Source organism: Phyllobates terribilis, unplaced genomic scaffold (assembly GCF_046119375.1).
Source record: "Phyllobates terribilis strain yellow unplaced genomic scaffold, ASM4611937v1 Scaffold_12__6_contigs__length_324123572, whole genome shotgun sequence".
Lineage (NCBI taxonomy): Eukaryota > Metazoa > Chordata > Amphibia > Anura > Dendrobatidae > Phyllobates > Phyllobates terribilis.
In genome coordinates this window covers 181,131,871-181,152,615 of record NW_027362772.1, presented here as the reverse complement: position 1 = coordinate 181,152,615, position 20,745 = coordinate 181,131,871, and the positions used below count along the sequence as shown (strand labels likewise).

Below are 20,745 nucleotides of genomic sequence, written 5' to 3'. Positions count from 1 at the left end.
CTCAAATTTTTCAATGGCCTTTTCGTAACAATCCTTTCAAGGCTGTGGTTATCCCGGTTGCTTGTGCTCCTTTTTCTACCACACTTTTCCTTACACTCAACTTTCCATTAATATGCTTGGATACAGCACTCTGAACAGCCAGCTTCTTTAGCAATGACCTTTTGTGGCTTACCCTCCTTGTGGAGTGTGTCACTGACTGCCTTCTGGACATCTGTCAAGCCAGCAGTCCCCCATGATTGTGGAGCCTACTGAAACAAACTAAGGGACCTTTTTTAAATGCTTCAGAAGCCTTTGCAGGTGTTTTTTGTTAATTATTCTAATTTACGTAGATAATGACTTTTGTGTTTTCATTGGTTGTAATCCATAATCATCAACATTAACAGAAATAAACCCTTTAAATAGATCACTCTGTTTGTAATGACTCTATATAATATGAGTTTCACTTTTTGAATTGAAGAACTGAAATGAATTAACTTTTTGATGATATTCTAATTTTGTGAGAAGCACCTGTATATAAACACACACAAAAGGTGGCTACTTTGAAGAACCTAGAATATAAGACATATTTTCAGTTGTTTCACACTTTTTTGTTAAGTATATAATTCCACATGTGTTAATTCATAGCTTTGATGCCTTCAGTGTGAATGTACAATTTTCATAGTCATGAAAATACAGAAAATGAGAAGGTGTGTCCAAACTTTTGGTCTGTACTGTATTATATATATATATATATATATATATATATATATATATATATATATATATATATATATATATATATAGTAGAGACCAAAAGTTTGGACACACCTTCTCATTTAAAGATTTTTCTGTATTTTCATGACTTTGAAAATTGCACATTCACACTGAAGGCATCAAAACTATGAATTAACACATGTGGGATTATATACTTAACAAAAAAGTGTGAAACAACTTAAAATATGTCTTATATTCTAGGTTCTTCAAAGTAGCCACCTTTTGCTTAGATGACTGCTTTGCACACTCTTGGCATTCTCTTGATGAGCTTCAAGAGGTAGTCACCGGAAATGGTCTTCCAACAATCTTGAAGGAGTTCCCAGAGATGCTTAGAACTTGTTGGCCCTTTTGCCTTCACTCTGCGGTCCAGCTCGCCCCAAACCATCTTGATTGGGTTCAGGTCTGGTGACTGTGGAGGCCAGGTCATCTGGCGTAGCACCCCATCATTCTCCTTCTTTGTCAAATAGCCCTTACACAGCCTGGAGGTGTGTTTGGGGTCATTGTCCTGTTAAAAAATAAATGATGGTCCAACTAAACGCAAACCGGATGGAATAGCATGCAGCTGCAAGATGCTGTGGTAGCCATGCTGGCTCAGTATGCCTTCAATTTTGAATAAATTCCCAACAGTGTCACCAGCAAAGCACCCCCACACCATCACACCTCCTCCTCTATGCTTCATGGTGGGAACCAGGCATGTAGAGTTCATCCGTTCACCTTTTAAACGTCGCACAAAGACATGGTGGTTGGAACCAAATATCTCAAATTTGGACTCATTAGACCAAAGCACAGATTTCCACTGGTCTAATGTCCATTCCTTGTGTTATTTAACCCAAACAAGTCTCTTCTGCTTGTTGCCTGTCCTTAGCAGTGGTTTCCTAGCAGCTATTTTACCATGAAGGCCTGCTGCACAAAGTCTCCTCTTAACAGTTGTTGTAGAGATGTGTCTGCTGCTAAAACTCTGTGTGGCATTGACCTGGTCTCTAATCTGATCTGCTGTTAACCTGCGATTTCTGAGGCTGCTGATAAAAGTATCCTCAGAAGCAGAGGTGACTCTTGGTCTTCCTTTCCTGGGGCGGTCCTCATGTGAGCCAGTTTCTTTGTAGCGCTTGATGGTTTTTGCAACTGCACTTGGGGACACTTTCAAAGTTTTCCCAATTTTTCAGACTGACTGACCTTCATTTCTTAAAGTAATGATGGCCACTTGTTTTTCTTTACTTAGAATTTGTATTATGGCAAGAAAAATGCAGCTAACAGTCTATTCAGTAGGACTATCAGCTGTGTATCCACCAGACTTCTGCACAACACAACTGATGGTTCCAACCCCATTTATAAGTCAAGAAATCCCACTTATTAAACCTGACAGGGCACACCTGTGAAGTGAAAACCATTTCCGGTGACTACCTCTTGAAGCTCATCAAGAGAATGCCAAGAGTGTGCAAAGCAGTCATCAAAGCAAAAGGTGGCTACTTTGAAGAACCTAAAATATAAGACATATTTTCAGTTGTTTCACACTTTTTTGTTAAGTATATAATTCCACATGTGTTAATTCATAGTTTTGATGCCTTCAGTGTGAATGTACAATTTTCATAGTCATGAAAATATAGAAAAATCTTTAAATGAGAAGGTGTGTCCAAACTTTTGGTCTGTACTGTATATATACACACATACGTGGTCAAAATTGTTGGTACTCCTCGTTTAATGAAAGAAAAACCCACAATGGTCACAGAAATAACTTGAATCTGACAAAAGTAATAATAAATTAAAAATCTATGAAAATGAACACATGAAAGTCAGACATTGCTTTTCAACCCTGCTTCCACAGAATTTAAAAAAAAGTTAAACTCATGAAATAGGCCTGGACAGAAATGATGGTACTCCTAACTTAATATTTTGTTGAACAACCTTTTGAGGCAATCACTGCAATCAAACGATTCATGTAACTGTCAATGAGACTTCTGCACCTCTCGACAGGTATTTTGGCCCACCCCTCATGAGCAAACTGCTCCAGTTTTCTCGTGTTTGAAGTTTGCCTTTTCCATACGGAATGTTTCAGCTCTTCCAAAGATCCAATAGGATTTAGGTCAGGGCTCATAGAAGGCCACTTCAGAATAGTCCAATGTTTTCCTCTTAGCCATTCTTGGGTGTTTTTAGCTGTGTGTTTTGGGTCATTATTCTGTTGCAAGACCCATGATCTGTGACTGAGACCAAGCTTTCTGACACTGGGCAGCACATTTGTCTCTAGAATCCCTTGATAGTCTTGAGGTTTCATTGTACCCTGCACAGATTCTAGACACCCTGTGCCAGATGCAGCAAAGCAGCCCCAGAATATAGCAGAGCCTCCGCCATGTTTCACAGTAAGGGCAGTGTTCTTTTCTTGATATGCTTCATTTTTCCGTCTGTGAACATAGAGCTGATGTGCCTTGCCAAAAACTTCCATTTCTGTCTCATCTGTCCATAGGACATTCTCTCAGAAGCTTTGTGGCTTGTCAACATGTAGTTTGGCAAATTCCAGTCTGGCTTTTTTATGATTTTTTTTCAACAATGGTGTTCTCCTTGGTCGTCTCCCATGAAGTCCACTTTGGATTAAACAACGACGGATGGTACGATCTGACACTGATGTTCCTTGAGCTTGAAGTTCACCTTTAATCTCTTTAGAAGTTTTCCTGGGCTCTTTTGTTACCATTCGTATTATCCGTCTCTTTGATTTGTCATCAATTTTCCTCCTGCGGCCACGTCCAGGGAGGTTGGCTACAGTCCCATGGATCTTAAATTTCTGAATAATATGTGCAACTATAGTCACAGGAACATCAAGCTGCTTGGAGATGGTCTTATAACCTTTACCTTTAACATGCTTGTCTATAATTTTCTTTCTAATCTCCTGAGACAACTCTTGCCTTTGCTTCCTCTTGTCCATGTTGATTGTGGTACACACCATGTCACCAAACAGCACAGTGAGTATCTGTAGACCTATATACAGGCCTTCTGACTGATTACAAGATTGTAGACAACTGTGATGCTAATTAGTGGACACAACTTGATTTAACATGTCCCTTTTGTCACATTATTTACAAGAGTACCATCATTTCTGTCAAGGCCTATTTCATGAGTTTAATTTTTTTTTAAATTCTGTGGAAGCAGAAAAGCAATGTCTGACTTTCATTTGTTCATTTTCATAGATTCTTAATTTGTTATTACTTTTGTCAGATTCAAGTTATTTATGTGACCATTGTGGGTTTTTCCTTCATTAAACAAGGGGTACCAACAATTTTGACCATATATATATATATATATATATATATATATATATATATATATATATCCATGCAAAAAGGAAGGCAGCACACAGAGTAGAATAAAGTGATAAGGTTTAATAGCCATATGGGTTATTAAACCTTAACACTTTATTCTACTCTGTGTGCTGCCTTCATTTTTGCATGGATATCTAAAGGACTGGTATGTACCTGGGAGGCTTTTTCTTTGCACCGAAAACATAATTTTTTGTGCTGTTTCCTATTTTTTGATTTATATATATATATATATATATATATATATATATATATATATATATATATATATATACACACACACCAAAGAGAATACTTATAGATTAAGAGAGCCTTTGATAACAGAAGTGCAGTATATTATTAGGTTTTATGACTTATGTACAGTACAGACCAAAAGTTTGGACACACCTTCTCATTTAAAGATTTTTCTGTACTTTCATGACTTTGAAAATTGTACATTCACACTGAAGGCATCAAAACTATGAATTAACACATGTGGAATTATATACTTAATGAAAAGGTGTGAAACAACTGAAAATATGTCTTATATTCTAGGTTCTTCAAACTAGCCACCTTTTGCTTTGATGACTGCTTTGCACACTCTTGGCATTCTCTTGATGAGCTTCAAGAAGTAGTCACCGGAAATGGTTTTCACTTCACAGGTGTGCCCTGTCAGGTTTAATAAGTGGGATTTCTTGCCTTATATATGGGTTGGGACCATCAGTTGTGTTGTGCAGAAGTCAGGTGGATACACAGCTGATAGTCCTACTGGATAGACTGTTAGAATTTGTATTATGGCAAGAAAAAAGCAGCTAAGTAAAGAAAAACGAGTGGCCATCATTACTTTAAGAAATGAAGGTCTGTCAGTCCGAAAAATTGGGCAAACTTTGAAAGTGTCCCCAAGTGCAGTTGCAAAAACCATCAAGCGCTACAAAGAAACTGGCTCACATGACGACCGTCCCAGGAAAGGAAGACCAAGAGTCACCTCTGCTTCTGAGGATAAGTTTATCTGAGTCACCAGCCTCAGAAATCGCAGGTTAACAGCAGCTCAGATTAGAGACCAGGTCAATGCCACACAGAGTTCTAGCAGCAGACACATCTCTACAACAACTGTTAAGAGGAGACTTTGTGCAGCAGGCCTTCATGGTAAAATAGCTGCTAGGAAACCAAGGCTAAGGACAGGCAACAAGCAGAAGAGACTTGTTTGGGCTAAAGAACACAAGGAATGGACATTAGACCAGTGGAAATCTGTGCTTTGGTCTGATGAGTCCAAATTTGAGATCTTTGGTTCCAACCACCGTGTCTTTGTGCGACACAGAAAAGGTGAACGGATGGACTCTACATGCCTGGCTCCCACCGTGAAGCATAGAGGAGGAGGTGTGATGGTGTGGGGTGCTTTGCTGGTGACACTGTTGGGGATTTATTCAAAATTGAAGGCATACTGAACCAGCATGGCTACCACAGCATCTTGCAGCGGCATGCTATTCCATCCGGTTTGCGTTTAGTTGGACCATCATTTATTTTTTAACAGGACAATGACCCCAAACACACCTCCAGGCTGTGTAAGGGCTATTTGACCAAGAAGGAGAGTGATGGGGTGCTACGCCAGATGACCTGGCCTCCACAGTCACCAGACCTGAACCCAATCGAGATGGTTTGGGGTGAGCTGGACTGCAGAGTGAAGGCAAAAGGGCCAACAAGTGCTAAGCATCTCTGGGAACTCCTTCAAGATTGTTGGAAGACCATTTCCTGTGACTACCTCTTGAAGCTCATCAAGAGAATGCCAAGAGTGTGCAAAGCAGTCATCAAAGCAAAATATGGCTACTTTGAAGAACCTAGAATATAAGACATATTTTCAGTTGTTTCACACTTTTTTGTTAAGTATATAATTCCACCTGTGTTAATTCATAGTTTTGATGCCTTCAGTCTGAATGTTTAATTTTCATAGTCATGAAAATACAGAAAAATCTTTAAATGAGAAGGTGTGTCCAAACTTTTGGTCTGTACTGTATATTAAAATGTAATTCGGCTTAACTGGAAAACCCCTTTAAGTTCTAATCTCTAAGCATCTTTTCATTTTTTTCTTTTCTTTAGCAAAATACGAAGTATTGATTTCATCACTATAATTGGCTACAGATTATACAACCATTGGTCTTCATCAGACCCAATACATTCACAATATTTCTGTTACATGTGATCTCTCCAATTGCCTTTGATAGAGAATCGATTGACCTTTAGTTTTGCACTGTGAACCGCACGTGACCCCTCTAGGCTATTGTCAAACAGTGACCTAATATTTTGATCAGTTATGTGAGAAGTGCGGTCTATTTCTTATATTTTATTTAGCATTAATGATGACCTTTTCCTTAACTTCAGTGTAACCGCAGAACCTATCAAATTAATTGTGGCAATAATGACCATGGAGGAAATGTGGCCTTTTCGGTCTTTACCTGACTTTTCATATATACATATAAAAAAAACTACAACTCTGCTCCGTGATGGAAAAAAAACTACATCCGGCTAGTACAATCAAAGGCAAAAGAACGAAATGTAGACTAGGCAGTGGTGTACTAATTGTGAATAGGGCCACAATAAGGGACAAATGACCCTGGGGCACGTACCACCTAGTCCTCAAGATGCATCGCCCTTTCATGGCATGGTGTGTCATCTCCAACACTTGTCATGACCCCATTTGTCGTATTAATTAGGGTTTATGGCATTGTTTAGGCACTGGATGGCACTTGTGTGTTCATTGTATATCATGGATATAGCAGTATTTATTTGTGCACCATATAGCGTCATTATTTATAAAGTACAGAAGAGGATTAGTCTCTGAACTTCACAAAATTTGGGGTCAGTGGCTCTATAGGTCTTGTGAAATCAGCATGTTCTAAGTGACATATATATGTATATATACATATATACATATATATATATTACTTTGGGTGGAGCCTTGTAGAGAAGAAAAATTAAACCTGTCTCTTCTTGAAATGGTGATGCCCCTATTGCTCTGCCATTCTCTATGCCCTCTACAGGAACACCATTGTGCATATATTGCAGATTGTTCCATTGCTGACCATATTAGAACTGGTGACTTCATTACAGTCACTAACATGCTGCACCCCAATGTATAGATCGAGGTTTTTTTTTTATTATTATGTTTATTTGAACAATTTCCTTTTTATTCATTTTTCATTTTATACGAATGAATTTCATTTTCTTCCTCCAGGAGATAAACCTGAGAATGCATTAGAGACTAGCTACCTGAATGTACTGAATAGTGTTGCTGGGTACAGATGTTCCTGAACACTAGGTGGCGATCTAGCATTAGCTGATTCTACCTGTGGAATTTTATGTCTGTTAATCCACTGCCAAACTCTTTTTTTCTACATCCATACATTTTTAGACACTAATTACATAACTGTAGCGTTCAAAACTAAGTATGGAAGGGCATTGTCAAAATTCTGAGAAGGGAGCAAGCAACAACAGTGATTGTCAAACCTCACTATATACCTCTTAATATTTTACATGGATATATATAACAATGATGGTGATTGGATATGTTGCCTTTTCTCATATCCAGTTCTGATCCTATAATTATTTTAATGGTGCATCCCAGAAATCATCATAAAATGTATCCAAAATGGGTCAAGTACACAAACGTGAATTGGAAAATGGAGCTTGAAAAACCTACAAATAAACCATCACCAAGAGTGAAGAAATACATGCCATCATTGCTTCTACTTTATACCCTGCATTGCATTTTTACGTTTTTTTTTTCTGAATGAAAAAATACTTTATTGTAAAACTTTAAAAAAACAAAACACACTTTCAAAATGTACAAACACATCGATAAAACCAGTACACAATTGGTACTAATTCTCTTTGTCCCTAATGAGCTGCAATAAAGCTGCAACAAATTTGCAAAAAAGTTATTTGTTAAAAATTGCAACATTAATATGTTTATGGATTTTTTTTTCTGACTTTATTATAGGTGTTTTTATTGATCATATTCAGATCAATACATGAACTTGTTTGTTGTCAAGCAGAAAAACCAATAAAAATAAAGTATAAATTCATAAGATGTGAATAATTTATCGATGTGTACAAATTCTACTATCACAACTAATAGTAATCGAACCTTGCTTTTTTTTTTAGCCATTTTATCGACCTTTGTTAGATATATTTTCATTCAAGGTAGAGGAATGACCATATAAAAATGTCATTTTTTTGGTATAAAAATATATCAAATTTTATGATGACTCAATCCAGAGGGATTTCTTGTTTCATTGGTTCACCTGTATCTATGGGTGGTAAGGGTGCGCTAATACCAGAGGCTTACCTTCAAGATTTGGGGGCATGCTTCCAAGGGAAAAATTCCCTTCTTTCATATAAACCAACAGTTCTTCTCCAGGCTCAATGTCTTTAATAACTTTATAAAAAAGCTGCAGTGAAAACATAGAAAAGAAAGGTAGAGTCATTAGGTGCACGATAAAACCCACAGAACATTCCTCAAACTCTACATCTATTAGATACAGAGATCTTATATTACATTCCTTGCATTTTTGGAATGGCCAAAAAAATACAAATAAATAAATATAACTAAAAAAAGACATTCTAGAATCCATTAACAAGTGCATAGACTCTTGGAATATTTGAGCATGACCGAACATAAAGCGTATAAAACATCATTTACGTGCCGGACCTGTAGGTCCTTCCGCATGGGTTAAAGCAATATGTATAGCTTAAAATTGAGTGTTGAAATTTTTAATGGTTGGGTATACAAGTCAGAGAGATGTGTAGTGAGAAGGAATTCTGGCAAAGCTCGGCTTTGGGCGATATTCCAGTTATGGTGTTAACATAAAAAAAAAAAATACCCACAGCACACCCACTGGATCTTACATGAGTGCAAGCGGATCTTTAACATTTAATGTGAGAATGGGGTCACTAAATGACTGCATTAATTTCTGTAAATAAATTGTGTTAAATGTGACAGGAGTGCAATGCATCTGCAGGAAGATAGAGCGGAGGGAAAACAAACGGCATTTTGGCAACGGCACAATCTTCCCATAGGACATTACAGCTCAGATTTAAGTATTGCTCTATGCGTTCCAATGGAATTTTTAGTGGTTTAGTGCATTTGCTCAGTGGCTTATACTGTGGCAAATCAACTGAGACCCAGATGAGGCTTATAAAACCACCACAAATGGCAGACTTTTTTTTTTTCCTTCTTCTTTGTTTCTACACCCTTATGAGAAATGGCATATTACATAATGCAAAATAAAAGAACGGTAAAAAATAAAATAAAATAAAAATAAAAAACAGACGCACAGAGTCAGACTGACTATTCGGCTCTACTTGGACACATTCCGTTATGCGTTTTATACGTTTCTTTTTCGAATACATTCCGTTATATGTTTTATTATTTTTACATTCTAATACATTCCTTTATATGCTTTATAAGTTATATTTAATAATACATACTGTTATATATTCTATCATTTTTACTTTCTAATACATTCCTTTATACGTTTTATAAGTTAGATTTAATAATACATACCGTTATATAATCTGTTTCTATGTTTTATTACTTTTACATTCTAATACATACCGTTATATATTCTACTATTTTTTACTTTCTAATACATTCCTTTATACATTTTATAAGGTATATTTAATAATACATACCGTTTTATATTCTAATATTTTGACTTTCTAATACATTCCTTTATACGTTTTCTTATTTTTTAGTGTTTTATCTGTTGACTTCATGCTACAGCTAATCCTTAGCATTCAAGTTTTCAGATAGAATTTTTTTTTTTTTACATTGATACGGTTACAGCGATGAAAGTAACAAAGACATTGATATTTTTCTATAGGGTGGGATATTTATTGGCCTTGCCAACGCTGGATTTGCTGTATTTTACGTCTTAGTGGAATAATAAACTGATGTAATTAACACCTCTCACACCTGCTCTGATCATTTGTTGAAGTAACATTTTAAAGACAATTTTCTGCAGCGCTTAAAAAAAAAAAAATAAAAAAAAAAATCCAGTAACTGTAAACTGTCAACAGCGCCGGTCTATATGAAGGGTTAATTAAGAGCCTCGTAACACCGTGACTTTCACATGGTTCATACATCTTTCAACCTAATACTCGAAAATGTTGTATAATATCCCTACCAGGTGTGAAATTATAACCAAAGCATATGCACTGCGTCCAATCTACTGCACCTCCAAAATGAATGGCTGGGGGGCGCGCTGTTAACCCCTTTACTACAGGCAATGGATAGCTAAGTAGCAAGTGTAAACTCAATAATCACAATCAAAAAGGGAGAAAAAGATTTTACAGCCAACAATGTAAAATAAATATCCCACCCCCCATCCTTTAAACTGGAAACATTATATTGAATTGATAGGTCGTACGACCCTTGGGTTCCAGCCATAATGTTCAACATCTGAAAAATATAGCATCCATTTGTTTGACTTGACCACACTCAAAACACGTGCTTAGAAAACGTTATACGGAGAACGTAGGAGATTGTAAAAATAACAGGCTGATTCTGTGTCACAAATAACAAAAAAAAAGACAAAGTTAAATAAAAATCGGAAGAGATTTCTTTTTAAAAGCTATAGTTTGTAAATCTTGGGAGTTTTGGCTAATATAGAAAAGTGCATTAATAGTTTATGGAGGGGGGATCATGTGTAAGTCTGGGGTTTCTCAAGCTGTGTAATGTGTCCCCCCAGGGGGATTTTAGCCAGACTCAAGGGGCTACTTCAGTCTGATAAATTTTTACTCAAAATAGCAGTTTACTCTATTAAGTCAAGAATAGACGTTTCACTAAAAAAAAAACATTTAAGAATCATTTCCGGATGTTCGTTCATACAGAACTTAAGGTATATCTACAAACACTGAAATATATCGCAGCGACATTTAGACACCTTATCGGTTTTATGCTACAAAAAGAACGAACAAATTATAAAATATCACATGTAAAGCAACAATGTATCAAAAGCTATACTTAAAATCCCTTCCATTGCCGAAATGTAAGACATTTTACGTTCACTCTGCGGATTCTTAAATCTCATTGAGCTGAATCTCACGACCATTGGAAGGGGCTTTATTCATCTACAACTACCCAAAACATGCAGTTTTTTTTCCAACACCTTTCCTTATTAGCTGATATTAACATATTCTTTAACTTATAACTGTCTACAATTTGCAGATGCAACTTTTCAGTCTGATTTTCTGTTTTCAAACACAATGGCTGGGACGTTTTTGTAAATCAAACATTATAGACTGATTATTTTTATGTTTGTTGCAATTACAGTAATTTCAGAAAAAGAATTAACTGTATGGTGTTCTATAGAATAATCTAAGATCATATTCCTATTTTTATCTTCCGCTTTTGCCTTTTTTTTTTTTTTTTTTTTTTTTTTAGATCAAAATGAGAACATTCATAGGAAATGGAAGTCAACAAAAACACAAATAACTGATGACAGGATGTTTTTGGAAAATAGTATGAAGATTCTGACTGCAGCCTAAAGGCTTCCTAGGACACATTCTGCACTTTGCAGTGATGCTCGTGCTTTCTATTAAAGTAGGTTGTCATTAATAAACATTTATAGATTATGAAATCATATGGAGCCACTTGCTGATTAAAAAAAAAAGCTTATATGACCTATTCAGATAGGGGTCAAATACTTTTCCTCTTCCTTTTCTTCAGAAGTGGGATATTTTCCCTAAAGTATTCCTGCCCCATGTTTAACGGGTGTATAAGATTTCATAGCAATAGAAAAAAAATATTCAAAATATGTTCATAATCCACCAGATAAATGTTAACAAATTGCAATTATCTTTTATTTATTTTTAATATATTTTTTTTCACGACGTATAAATAGGAATCTACCCAGGTAAAATAATGTGACGATGCAGTCACTATGCGCCTTTTGCCATTAATTGCATATACTGTTTGCTCTATCAAATGTGCAGAAATATATGTTAAATAAAAAAGAAATGTACATTTTTCTATTTTATTAGATTAACCCTTTGCGTGAAAATGGATATCATTTCGCAAACAGGTTCTTACTTAAAAAGTAAAAAAAATAAACAAGCGAAATATTACACAAAGAAATAGCCTAATGATTTATTAAGCACGATAATTGCACCGGTAATAGCGTGCAGTTGACTTTAAGAGCATGCTTTATAAATAGAAATTGACCTTATAACACAAAATGCTTATTTAATATACGCCTGCAACGAAAACAGCAAAGAATATGGGCCAATCTATAAAAGAAAAAAACTATACGAATATATTTCCAAGCTGAATAAAATTCTGTTATGTTTCTTTTTTTTTTTTTTTTTTTTATTAAAGAAAGGGATTATTACACTATATTTCACAAGCATGTTATTTATTGAGTGCATGACATGGGCCAGATGGTGATGTCCACTAGGGGGCACTCTCTACTCATGCATTCTCCCTAGATCCATACTAAAAGGCTATATATACAGCAGAGGCTTCCACTTTCCAGCATGCTCATTTTTAACCATAGCTATTCAACGCAACTTCGTTGTTTTTTTTTTTTTTAACAAATCTTGTGACATCGACAAAAATAACTCTTGGACAAGAAAATAAAGATTGAAATTAATAAAAAAATAAAAAATAAAAATAAAAATATTCTAAAATAATTATATTAGACTAAAAAGGGGACTAAAGTGTCCTCAGTGTTGGAAAGCAACGTGGAAACTGTTTGGAAAGTCAATGTTGTTAACTTTCCCCCAAGTTCAAGCCGGGAAAACAAGATAGACAGAAAAGGCAATAAAATGTGGAAAAGTGACGGAACAAACATAAAATACACATCTAACCTTTTTCCTTTGTGTAAGGTGCACCAGTTCAGAGACCTGACTAGTGTCAAGGGCTTTCCAGTCAGCTATTATTGCAGAGTCTGTTGAGTTCGTTGCAAACACCATCCTTCATGCATTAGTGACACACACAAGGCAGAGTGTGTGTGTGTCTGTAAATGTATGTATGTGTGTATGTGTGTGTGTGTGTGTGTGTGTGTGTGTATGCCAGGCCTGAAGATAGTCCCTGAACTATCCTACCCTTTTGCATCATCACTTTATCTCTCCGAGGTGGGGTTTCATTGCAGATTATCCTACTCTCTCAATGGTCTGAGATCCAAGGCTCAGACACTCCCCCTAATCTCATCTCTCCAGAGACCCTGCCTACATTATGTCTGTATCAGAGGCTACAACAAGCTGCAAATCAAGAGAGGAAAGAGGTTTTTTTTTTCTCTTCCTTTCAAACACAATCCAAGTTTTCAAACTGTTGATGCATTTTTGCATTCTTCTGCAAACGTGGAGAGAAGCCGCACCGTGCTTCGTCGTCCGAGCCTGTACAGAAAGTTTAGCACATTTTTTTTTTTTATATTTACACATGTGATCTGAAGGATTTATAAAAAAAAATGCATTCAAGAAAAAAAACAAACTATATAAAAATAAATAAAAAGAACCTATAAATTTATTTGGTTTACATATGGATACAATTCCCTAAAAGTTGTGTAATAATAAATTAAATATATATTTATATACATATATATATATATATATATATATATATATATATATACGCACACATATATATATATTGATAGGATTTAAAGGTGATTGTACTCAGATTGTGTGAATGCACTAAATGATTTATCAGGAGGTTACAGTAACTAAGAAAACATTATGTTGTCAATTAATTTTTGCTTTTCATAATTGTATAGAAAAAATATTAGGAAAATCTATATTTCAAATATTTGGACACCGTTCTGTTTTTTCCATAGACATCATATATAAAGTGATGTATACTCGAACTGCATGTATATATAAGGAATATTACACAATTTTGCCATTGTTAAAGTGACAGAAATATTAAGATTTTTAAAAGGTTTTAATACAATCTGATCCTTTAAGTAAAATGTGCATGTGCCATAACATTCTTATTCTTAATTTTAAAGGTAAAAAAAAAAATATATATATATGTATATATATATATATATATATATATATATATATATATATATATATATATATATATATGCAATTTCCTATAAAACTTGTCTTTCCTCTTTAAGGCTGTATGCACACGTTGCAGAATAATCGCGCTTCCGTTACGTTATTTCTGCTCACCTTTGTCACAAAACCTGAAGGGTTTCCTGATGTTGGCAAAGTGAATGAGATTCCTGAAGTCTCATGCACACGTTGCTTATTTGAGACTTGCAGATTTGGTGCAGATTTAAATCTACAACATGTCAGTTCTTTCAGTGATTTTGTTGCAGATTTCACCCATACTAATGAGTGGGGAAAAAAATCTGCATCAAAATCGCGTGTAAAAAACACGTCAAAACCGCGGTAAAAACCCATGTATATTATGCTGCGTTTTTCCTGCCAAGTGATGCAGAAATGGTGCAGGAATTTCTGCACCAAATATTTGTGCACATACCCTAATTATTATTATATATTTTTTTAAAATAAAGCTTTGTAATTTATGATTATTTATCTTTAACTTCTAAACTTACAGCAACAGCTATAGATGCTATATAAATTGAATATATATATATATATGAAAAATAATAAAAAAATGAATATATATATTTATGGAATATATATATATACACACACATACATATATATATAATATATATACACATACATATATATATATATATATATATATATATATATATATATATATATATATATATACAATTTATATAGCATGTATAGCTGTTGCTGTAAGTTTAGAAGTTAAAGATAAATGATCAATCATTTTTTTATAGTCCTCTCCTGGTCGTCCCCCAATAAAGTCTAATCATTTGTACAGTTCATTTAGACCCATGGAAGCCTAAATGGTTTGTACATAAGAGAATACAACAGAATAAATATTGATAAGATAGGTTTGGTTAATATCATTTTATGGTTTCTATGAGTAAAGGAAGCAAAGCGCATTATTTTATTGGCGTAATATAACTTCATTCAATTCAGTGTAATGATAAAGAGATTGGAAATGGTCTTCTGTTATCTAAGGATTTCCCGTCTCACCTGTCATCTGTACAAACAAAGCAAAGGGCTTGAAACATTAATTGATTATTTAGTTCTGAAAATGTCCCATATGTTTGCTCAAGCACTTTCCAGAATCAGGTTTTTTTATGTAGCCCAGTACAGCAAGGCTAATGCCTAGCTGTGTTCCACTCATGTAGATTATGACTTCTTGCGTGAAACAATAAAACCACGTCTGTGTAAAAGCCCCACACTTAGACACTGTGGTGGTAAAAAAAAAAAATAGGAGTGGGAGGGGAGCGCTGAACAAATTGCACCTTATGGCAAAAAAACACATGATTTACTTTGTTTTAGCAATATTATTTGTAGAAAAATAAAATAAAAAGTTGTAAAACTAAATAAATAAATAAAACACTTGTATATAAATGCATAATGAAAAGTATAGCACCCTCCAGGTGTGTATGCGAACACTATATAGAATCAAATAAAGTACCGGTATACTTTTTTTTTTATTAGCTTGGTATTGTCTAAAACAAAATAAATAAAAGGAAAAAGCTATAAAACAACAACAATTACAAATTATATTTCTTGTTATTCCAGGGACTCACAGATAAGAGTCCTGAAAGTATGACACCATGTACAATTTACTCAATTCTATATATTTTTTTTGGTACTCTCACATATTTATTCTGAAGGAGGTGTTAATTTATTATTACAATAATTATCTATTATTACAGGAAAACCTTTGTAATAAAAAAGTGAAAGATGGAAGAAGTAGTTGATTGGAATCAGCACTAATTTTTTTTTTTGCTTTACCCAGAAAGCCATCATAGGTTCTGGTTGAAATATATTTGTGTTATTTAGGGGGATAATTTGTATCATTAGGTTATAAATGATTTATACTGTAAAATTTTCATTTTATATCTATTTTTCTAATTCAATTATTTTAAATGTAAATTATTATAAAAAGAAATAAATTAGGAGCCCACGTCCATATCTTATTTTTTTTTATTCTTCTGGCATCCAGATAGAATTCACACCACAAGCTGACCATGGATATTGAATTGCTCTTAACAAAAGCCTCACTTCCTGTCAACCCTCGTTGCGAAAGGTCCAGACATCTGGGCACAAGACTGGCCCGTTCCTCCATCCTAGCTCTGAACAGAGAGAGGAAGAGGTGGAGGCTGCTCCCAGGGTCCTGATATACTTTCCTTTGTCTTAATCACTAGGAACAGAAATGTATATTTTCTTCAGGGCCGATGGAGAAAGCTTGTGCTTGATGGTTTAACAATCACTTCCATTGTGTTTTCCTAGCAATACAAGTGTAGGTTATTTGTATTGTCTGCTTGGCCAAAAGAGCCATTGTAGAGAAATGACTTCACAGGAGCGATTGTAAATATGATTATGATCTTGGCGCTCGTATTATCAACTTTTATATTTACTGCTCCATGATGTCAGTTATGTTCCCGTAACTTCCATATTAACTCTTTTGTGCAGGCATGAATCTAGATCATACCCTAGTGATTTTACCTTGGATGTTCCTCTTGCTATCTGAAGGTTACAGATGTATGGAGTATGACTGGCATTAAACTTAGCCATTGTCTAAATGTTAAAAAAAGCAAATAAATAGGTTGACTTAAAAGGAACCTGTCACCTGATTCATGCTGCCCAAACCAAAGGCCTGTCTGAACGATTGCAAACAGGTACATTTTTCTCTGAAACATTCTAGAGTTTCAGAAAAAACTTAGTTTAAAGATACGGCCAGGACTAAAGGGAAAGACACAACTAGTCCGGTGTCGTCCCCGGCCTACTTCTCCCCACTCCAGGTGATTGACAGGTCTCTCCCTATGTACACACATGGGATAGACCTGTTTATCAACTAGAGTGTGGGCGGGAAGAAGCCACCCGGGGGCAAAGTCAGACAAATCTCATCTCCGGCTTTGGTCCATGGCTCGATGTTTAAACTATGTTTTCTCTGAAACACTGGAATAGTTCAGAGAAAAACATACCTGGCAGCATTCGTGCATCCAGGCGCTGATTCATGTTGACTTGGGCAGAATGTATAAAGTGACAGGTTCCCTTTAACTAAATATTCAATAAAAAATATTAAAACAATTTGTTTGAGCCAACAATTAATTGTCCTTGTGTATAGGTTGCTAAAATAATTTATAGGGTGGAGATACCAGGTGAAAGGTGTTCCTGTGCAAGAGAATATGACAGATAAAAATAATACCTAAAATAAAATAGATTTAAAAACACAACACGTTTCGCCTGTATCCAGCCTTCCTCAGGTGTCCTCAAGTGACACCTGAGGAAGGCTGGATACAGCCGAAGCACGTTGTGTTTTTAAATACTTTTTTTTTTGTTTGATAGTATTTGATCTGTCGCTTTTGTTACCATGGAAGTGCCTTCCATCTAATATCTCCATCCTAATTACGCACTTCCAGAACTCTCTTGGTGGATTTTTCAACAGCACACCAAGTCAGCTGCACCTTTTGGATCTAGCTTATATGATTTTGGAGTTGTGCCCTAATGTGCACAGCTCCATTAGGTGAGAAAATTCTATATTTTTGCTTTTAACACTTTCAATCATACTCTCAGAAAGTGCTGTTTTCTCTCCTTTTTCCCTCAAGGAAACTATTATTGGTATAAAATAATTTTTAAAAAGGGGGTTGTCCCAAATGTAAAATCTCTTGTTAGAGAGAAGAAGGTCCAGAACATGCTGTGGGCTGATCTAAGCCTTGGCTGTCAGCTGTTAATAGTCGTAACACATGGCAACCCTTGAAATGATTGCAATATGTGTTTGTGTCAAGTCTGCTAGAGGGGAGACACTTTTTTTCTGCTCTGGCATAAAGAGGGGGATAACGAATGGTGGACCTCTTTTATCATGTAGATAAACGCTAAAAGAAAAAATAGAAAGTGGCTGTCTTGTCTGGGCATTGGAAAAGTGAAATTTCATCTTTCCATAATGTGAGTAATACCCCCGATATCAAATGTTTGACACGACAGCAAATTATTGTTGGGGTACAGAAGGTTAATAGATGTACGAAAAGTAAAAAAGGATTTAAAGTAAAGTAAAACTTGGGCACATATGAGTAACAGGAAGTTCTTGGACCTCAGTGCAAGATGTCTTAAAACCCCCTTATCTCCTTCCCACTCTTCCCCACAAAAAATCCCCAAACCCCCAAAAGCCTACACCTTTAATAATGAAATCCTAGTATGGGCACTCTGTATTTTATAATAAAATTGTTTCATTATGTCTTTATCACTGCTCTATATTGGTCAAGAAGAAAATGGAGTCTCACCTTTGTTAACGGGCAGTAGTCATCATAAATTTACTACCTACTGTTTGAATCAGGTTTTTGTGTTCAATGTACTTTTTAATTTTTTTGGCAATATTGTTTTTTCCAGATCACAATTTGTTTTAAAAATAAAATAAATCTTGCAATTTTCACATCGGCCACTGGGGCTTTTTTAGACTGTAACTTCCTGTTGTTTCAGGAAGTGCACATGTACATTAGCCACAATGAACGGACACTGAGCCTTTTTTGGTATTGGAGGAATGTCAGCTGTGGCATCACCTGTTGATTGGTGGATCTTGTGTTATTAGTGTATAGAGGTGTTATCTGTCATTGTAATCCTGCCTCTGATGATAAGGAGTCAGCTGAAAACGTTTCCTAAAAGAACAGGAAGTATGAGTCTAAAAATGCCCTAGTGGCCAGTGTGAAAAGTGCAAAAGTACTATTTTATTTAAATAAAGATAGTGAAAGGAAAAACATTGCCATTTTTTTAAAAGAAAATACATGTGACACAAAAACCTGATTCAAACAACAGATCATTTTCTGATCGTAGCTAGTTAATATAGGTCAAGGTCAGGTTAGCTAATTTTGCTCATTAAATCTGTGAGTATAATTTAAGCTTAGAAATAATGTACCGCTATATGACTCTAAAAAGGATATCTGATTGGTGGTAATAAATACTACTTTGCACAAGAAATTGGCCTTCTGTTAATAAAGCAATGACTTTATATTAGATAAGTCACAATAAGAGACTAGTTATATGCTGAAAGGAAAAATCCTTTCACGCAGCTAGTGACAACAAACCAAAAACACCTAAAACCTCACACATACTGCTCAAGATTACATCTGGGCACGGTGGGAAGATCATAGAGTAAAAGTGAAAGTATAGGTTACTGACAAGTGGTTGCAAGGGCGAGTGGGTGCTGTTTTGGTAAAACTGAGGTCATACAATGTATGTACCTTGAACTGTGGGAACCTTGCTCTTGTGCATGACTTCCTGACAAGTCTTGTTAGATTTCATCTACTTTAAATGGTCTCAGTTGGGCTTTTTTATATACAGGACTAAAAATATAGCAAGAGGTTATCTACTTTATCTATAGAACGGATTCTTTACTGTAAGGGCAGGGAGACACAGGATGATTAGAAAGATTGTAAAAACACTCCACCTGTCAACATGACCCGACCACTCAACATGACCAAAACGCAACGCTATTGTACATTTACATAGAGCACTACACTTCCTTACTAGTGATGAGCGAGCACTAAAATGCTCGAATGCACTGTACTCAAATCGGGCAGGTCGGACGCTCGGAATGAATGGGAACAGTATGGGGAAGATGCCTGGACGCATCTCTGACTCCCAGGTTGCTGCTGGGCTACTGGGAACTAACTAAATAAATAACCAGCAAAGGTAAAGCAGATATCTGGGTGCTGATATTATCAGGCTGTGAAGGTCCCTGGCTATTTGGCCCTTCTCAGCCTAAAAATACCAGCCCACAGCTGCCCCAGAATTGGCGCATCACATTAGATACGCCAATTTTAGAGCTTTGCCCATTTCTTCCTGATTGCCTGGTGCTGAGGCAATCGGGGTAATATTTTTGGGGGTTGATATGAGCTGTGTAATGTCAGCTGGCATCAAGCCCAGGGGTTAGTAATGGAGAGGTGTCTGTCAGACACCCCACTACTAACCCAGTAATACAAAAAAAAAACCCCCACACACAAAAATACTTTATTTGAATATTTATTTGAATAAAGACTCCCTCGTTAAAAATGTATTAAAAAAAACGTTCCCATGAAGCTCCTCCGTCATAGCCCACTTTCCTCGCTTCCGGCTTTGGCATCTGTGAATAGCAGTAAAGTACTGCTATTCATAGGCACTGGGTACTGATGACAACTCTCATCAGAGCCGGCAAGAACGGTGATGATGTCAGTAATGTTACTGACATCACCGCTCTCACCGGGTCACACAGGGCGCAGCCTGCCCGGAAGTGACCTATGAAGCTTAGTTCTAAGAGCAATGCTCCATGGGTTGTACTATAAAATTGGTGGACATTGTTGGAACAACATGGACTACGTTGGAGCTGTGGGGTTAATAAATTGGTGAATGAGGGACTTTCTCTTGTCTTTATTTAATCCTCTCTTTTTATGTCTTTCAGGTTGCCATTTGTGGACAACGTCGAAATCCTTGGACTACTTTGAACCAGCATGGATTTTTTTGTATTAATAAATTGGTAAACCAGGGAGTCGGAGAGAGTTTTTTGTAAATAAAATATTTTGTGTGTGTGTGTTTTTTTTACTTACTGGGTTATTAATGGGGGTGTCTGATAGATGCCTCTCCCCTGGGCTTGATGCCTGCTTATGCG

The 20,745-nt window shown here is 35.8% G+C and overlaps 1 protein-coding gene across 9 annotated transcripts in view; it reads right to left on the bottom strand.

Moving 5' to 3' along the window:
• PRDM16 (PR/SET domain 16) overlaps positions 1-20,745 on the bottom strand; it is a 775,410-nt gene that overhangs the window by 46,867 nt on the left and 707,798 nt on the right. For 8 of the 9 annotated variants that reach the window (XM_073656490.1, XM_073656494.1, XM_073656489.1 and 5 more), the window contains exon 5: positions 8,380-8,482. In XM_073656490.1, coding sequence (XP_073512591.1) covers positions 8,380-8,482 — 103 coding nt within the window. Of the gene's footprint in view, positions 1-8,379; positions 8,483-12,902; positions 13,227-20,745 lie in introns of those variants that run through there. The other variant, XM_073656497.1, reaches the window with a different exon arrangement.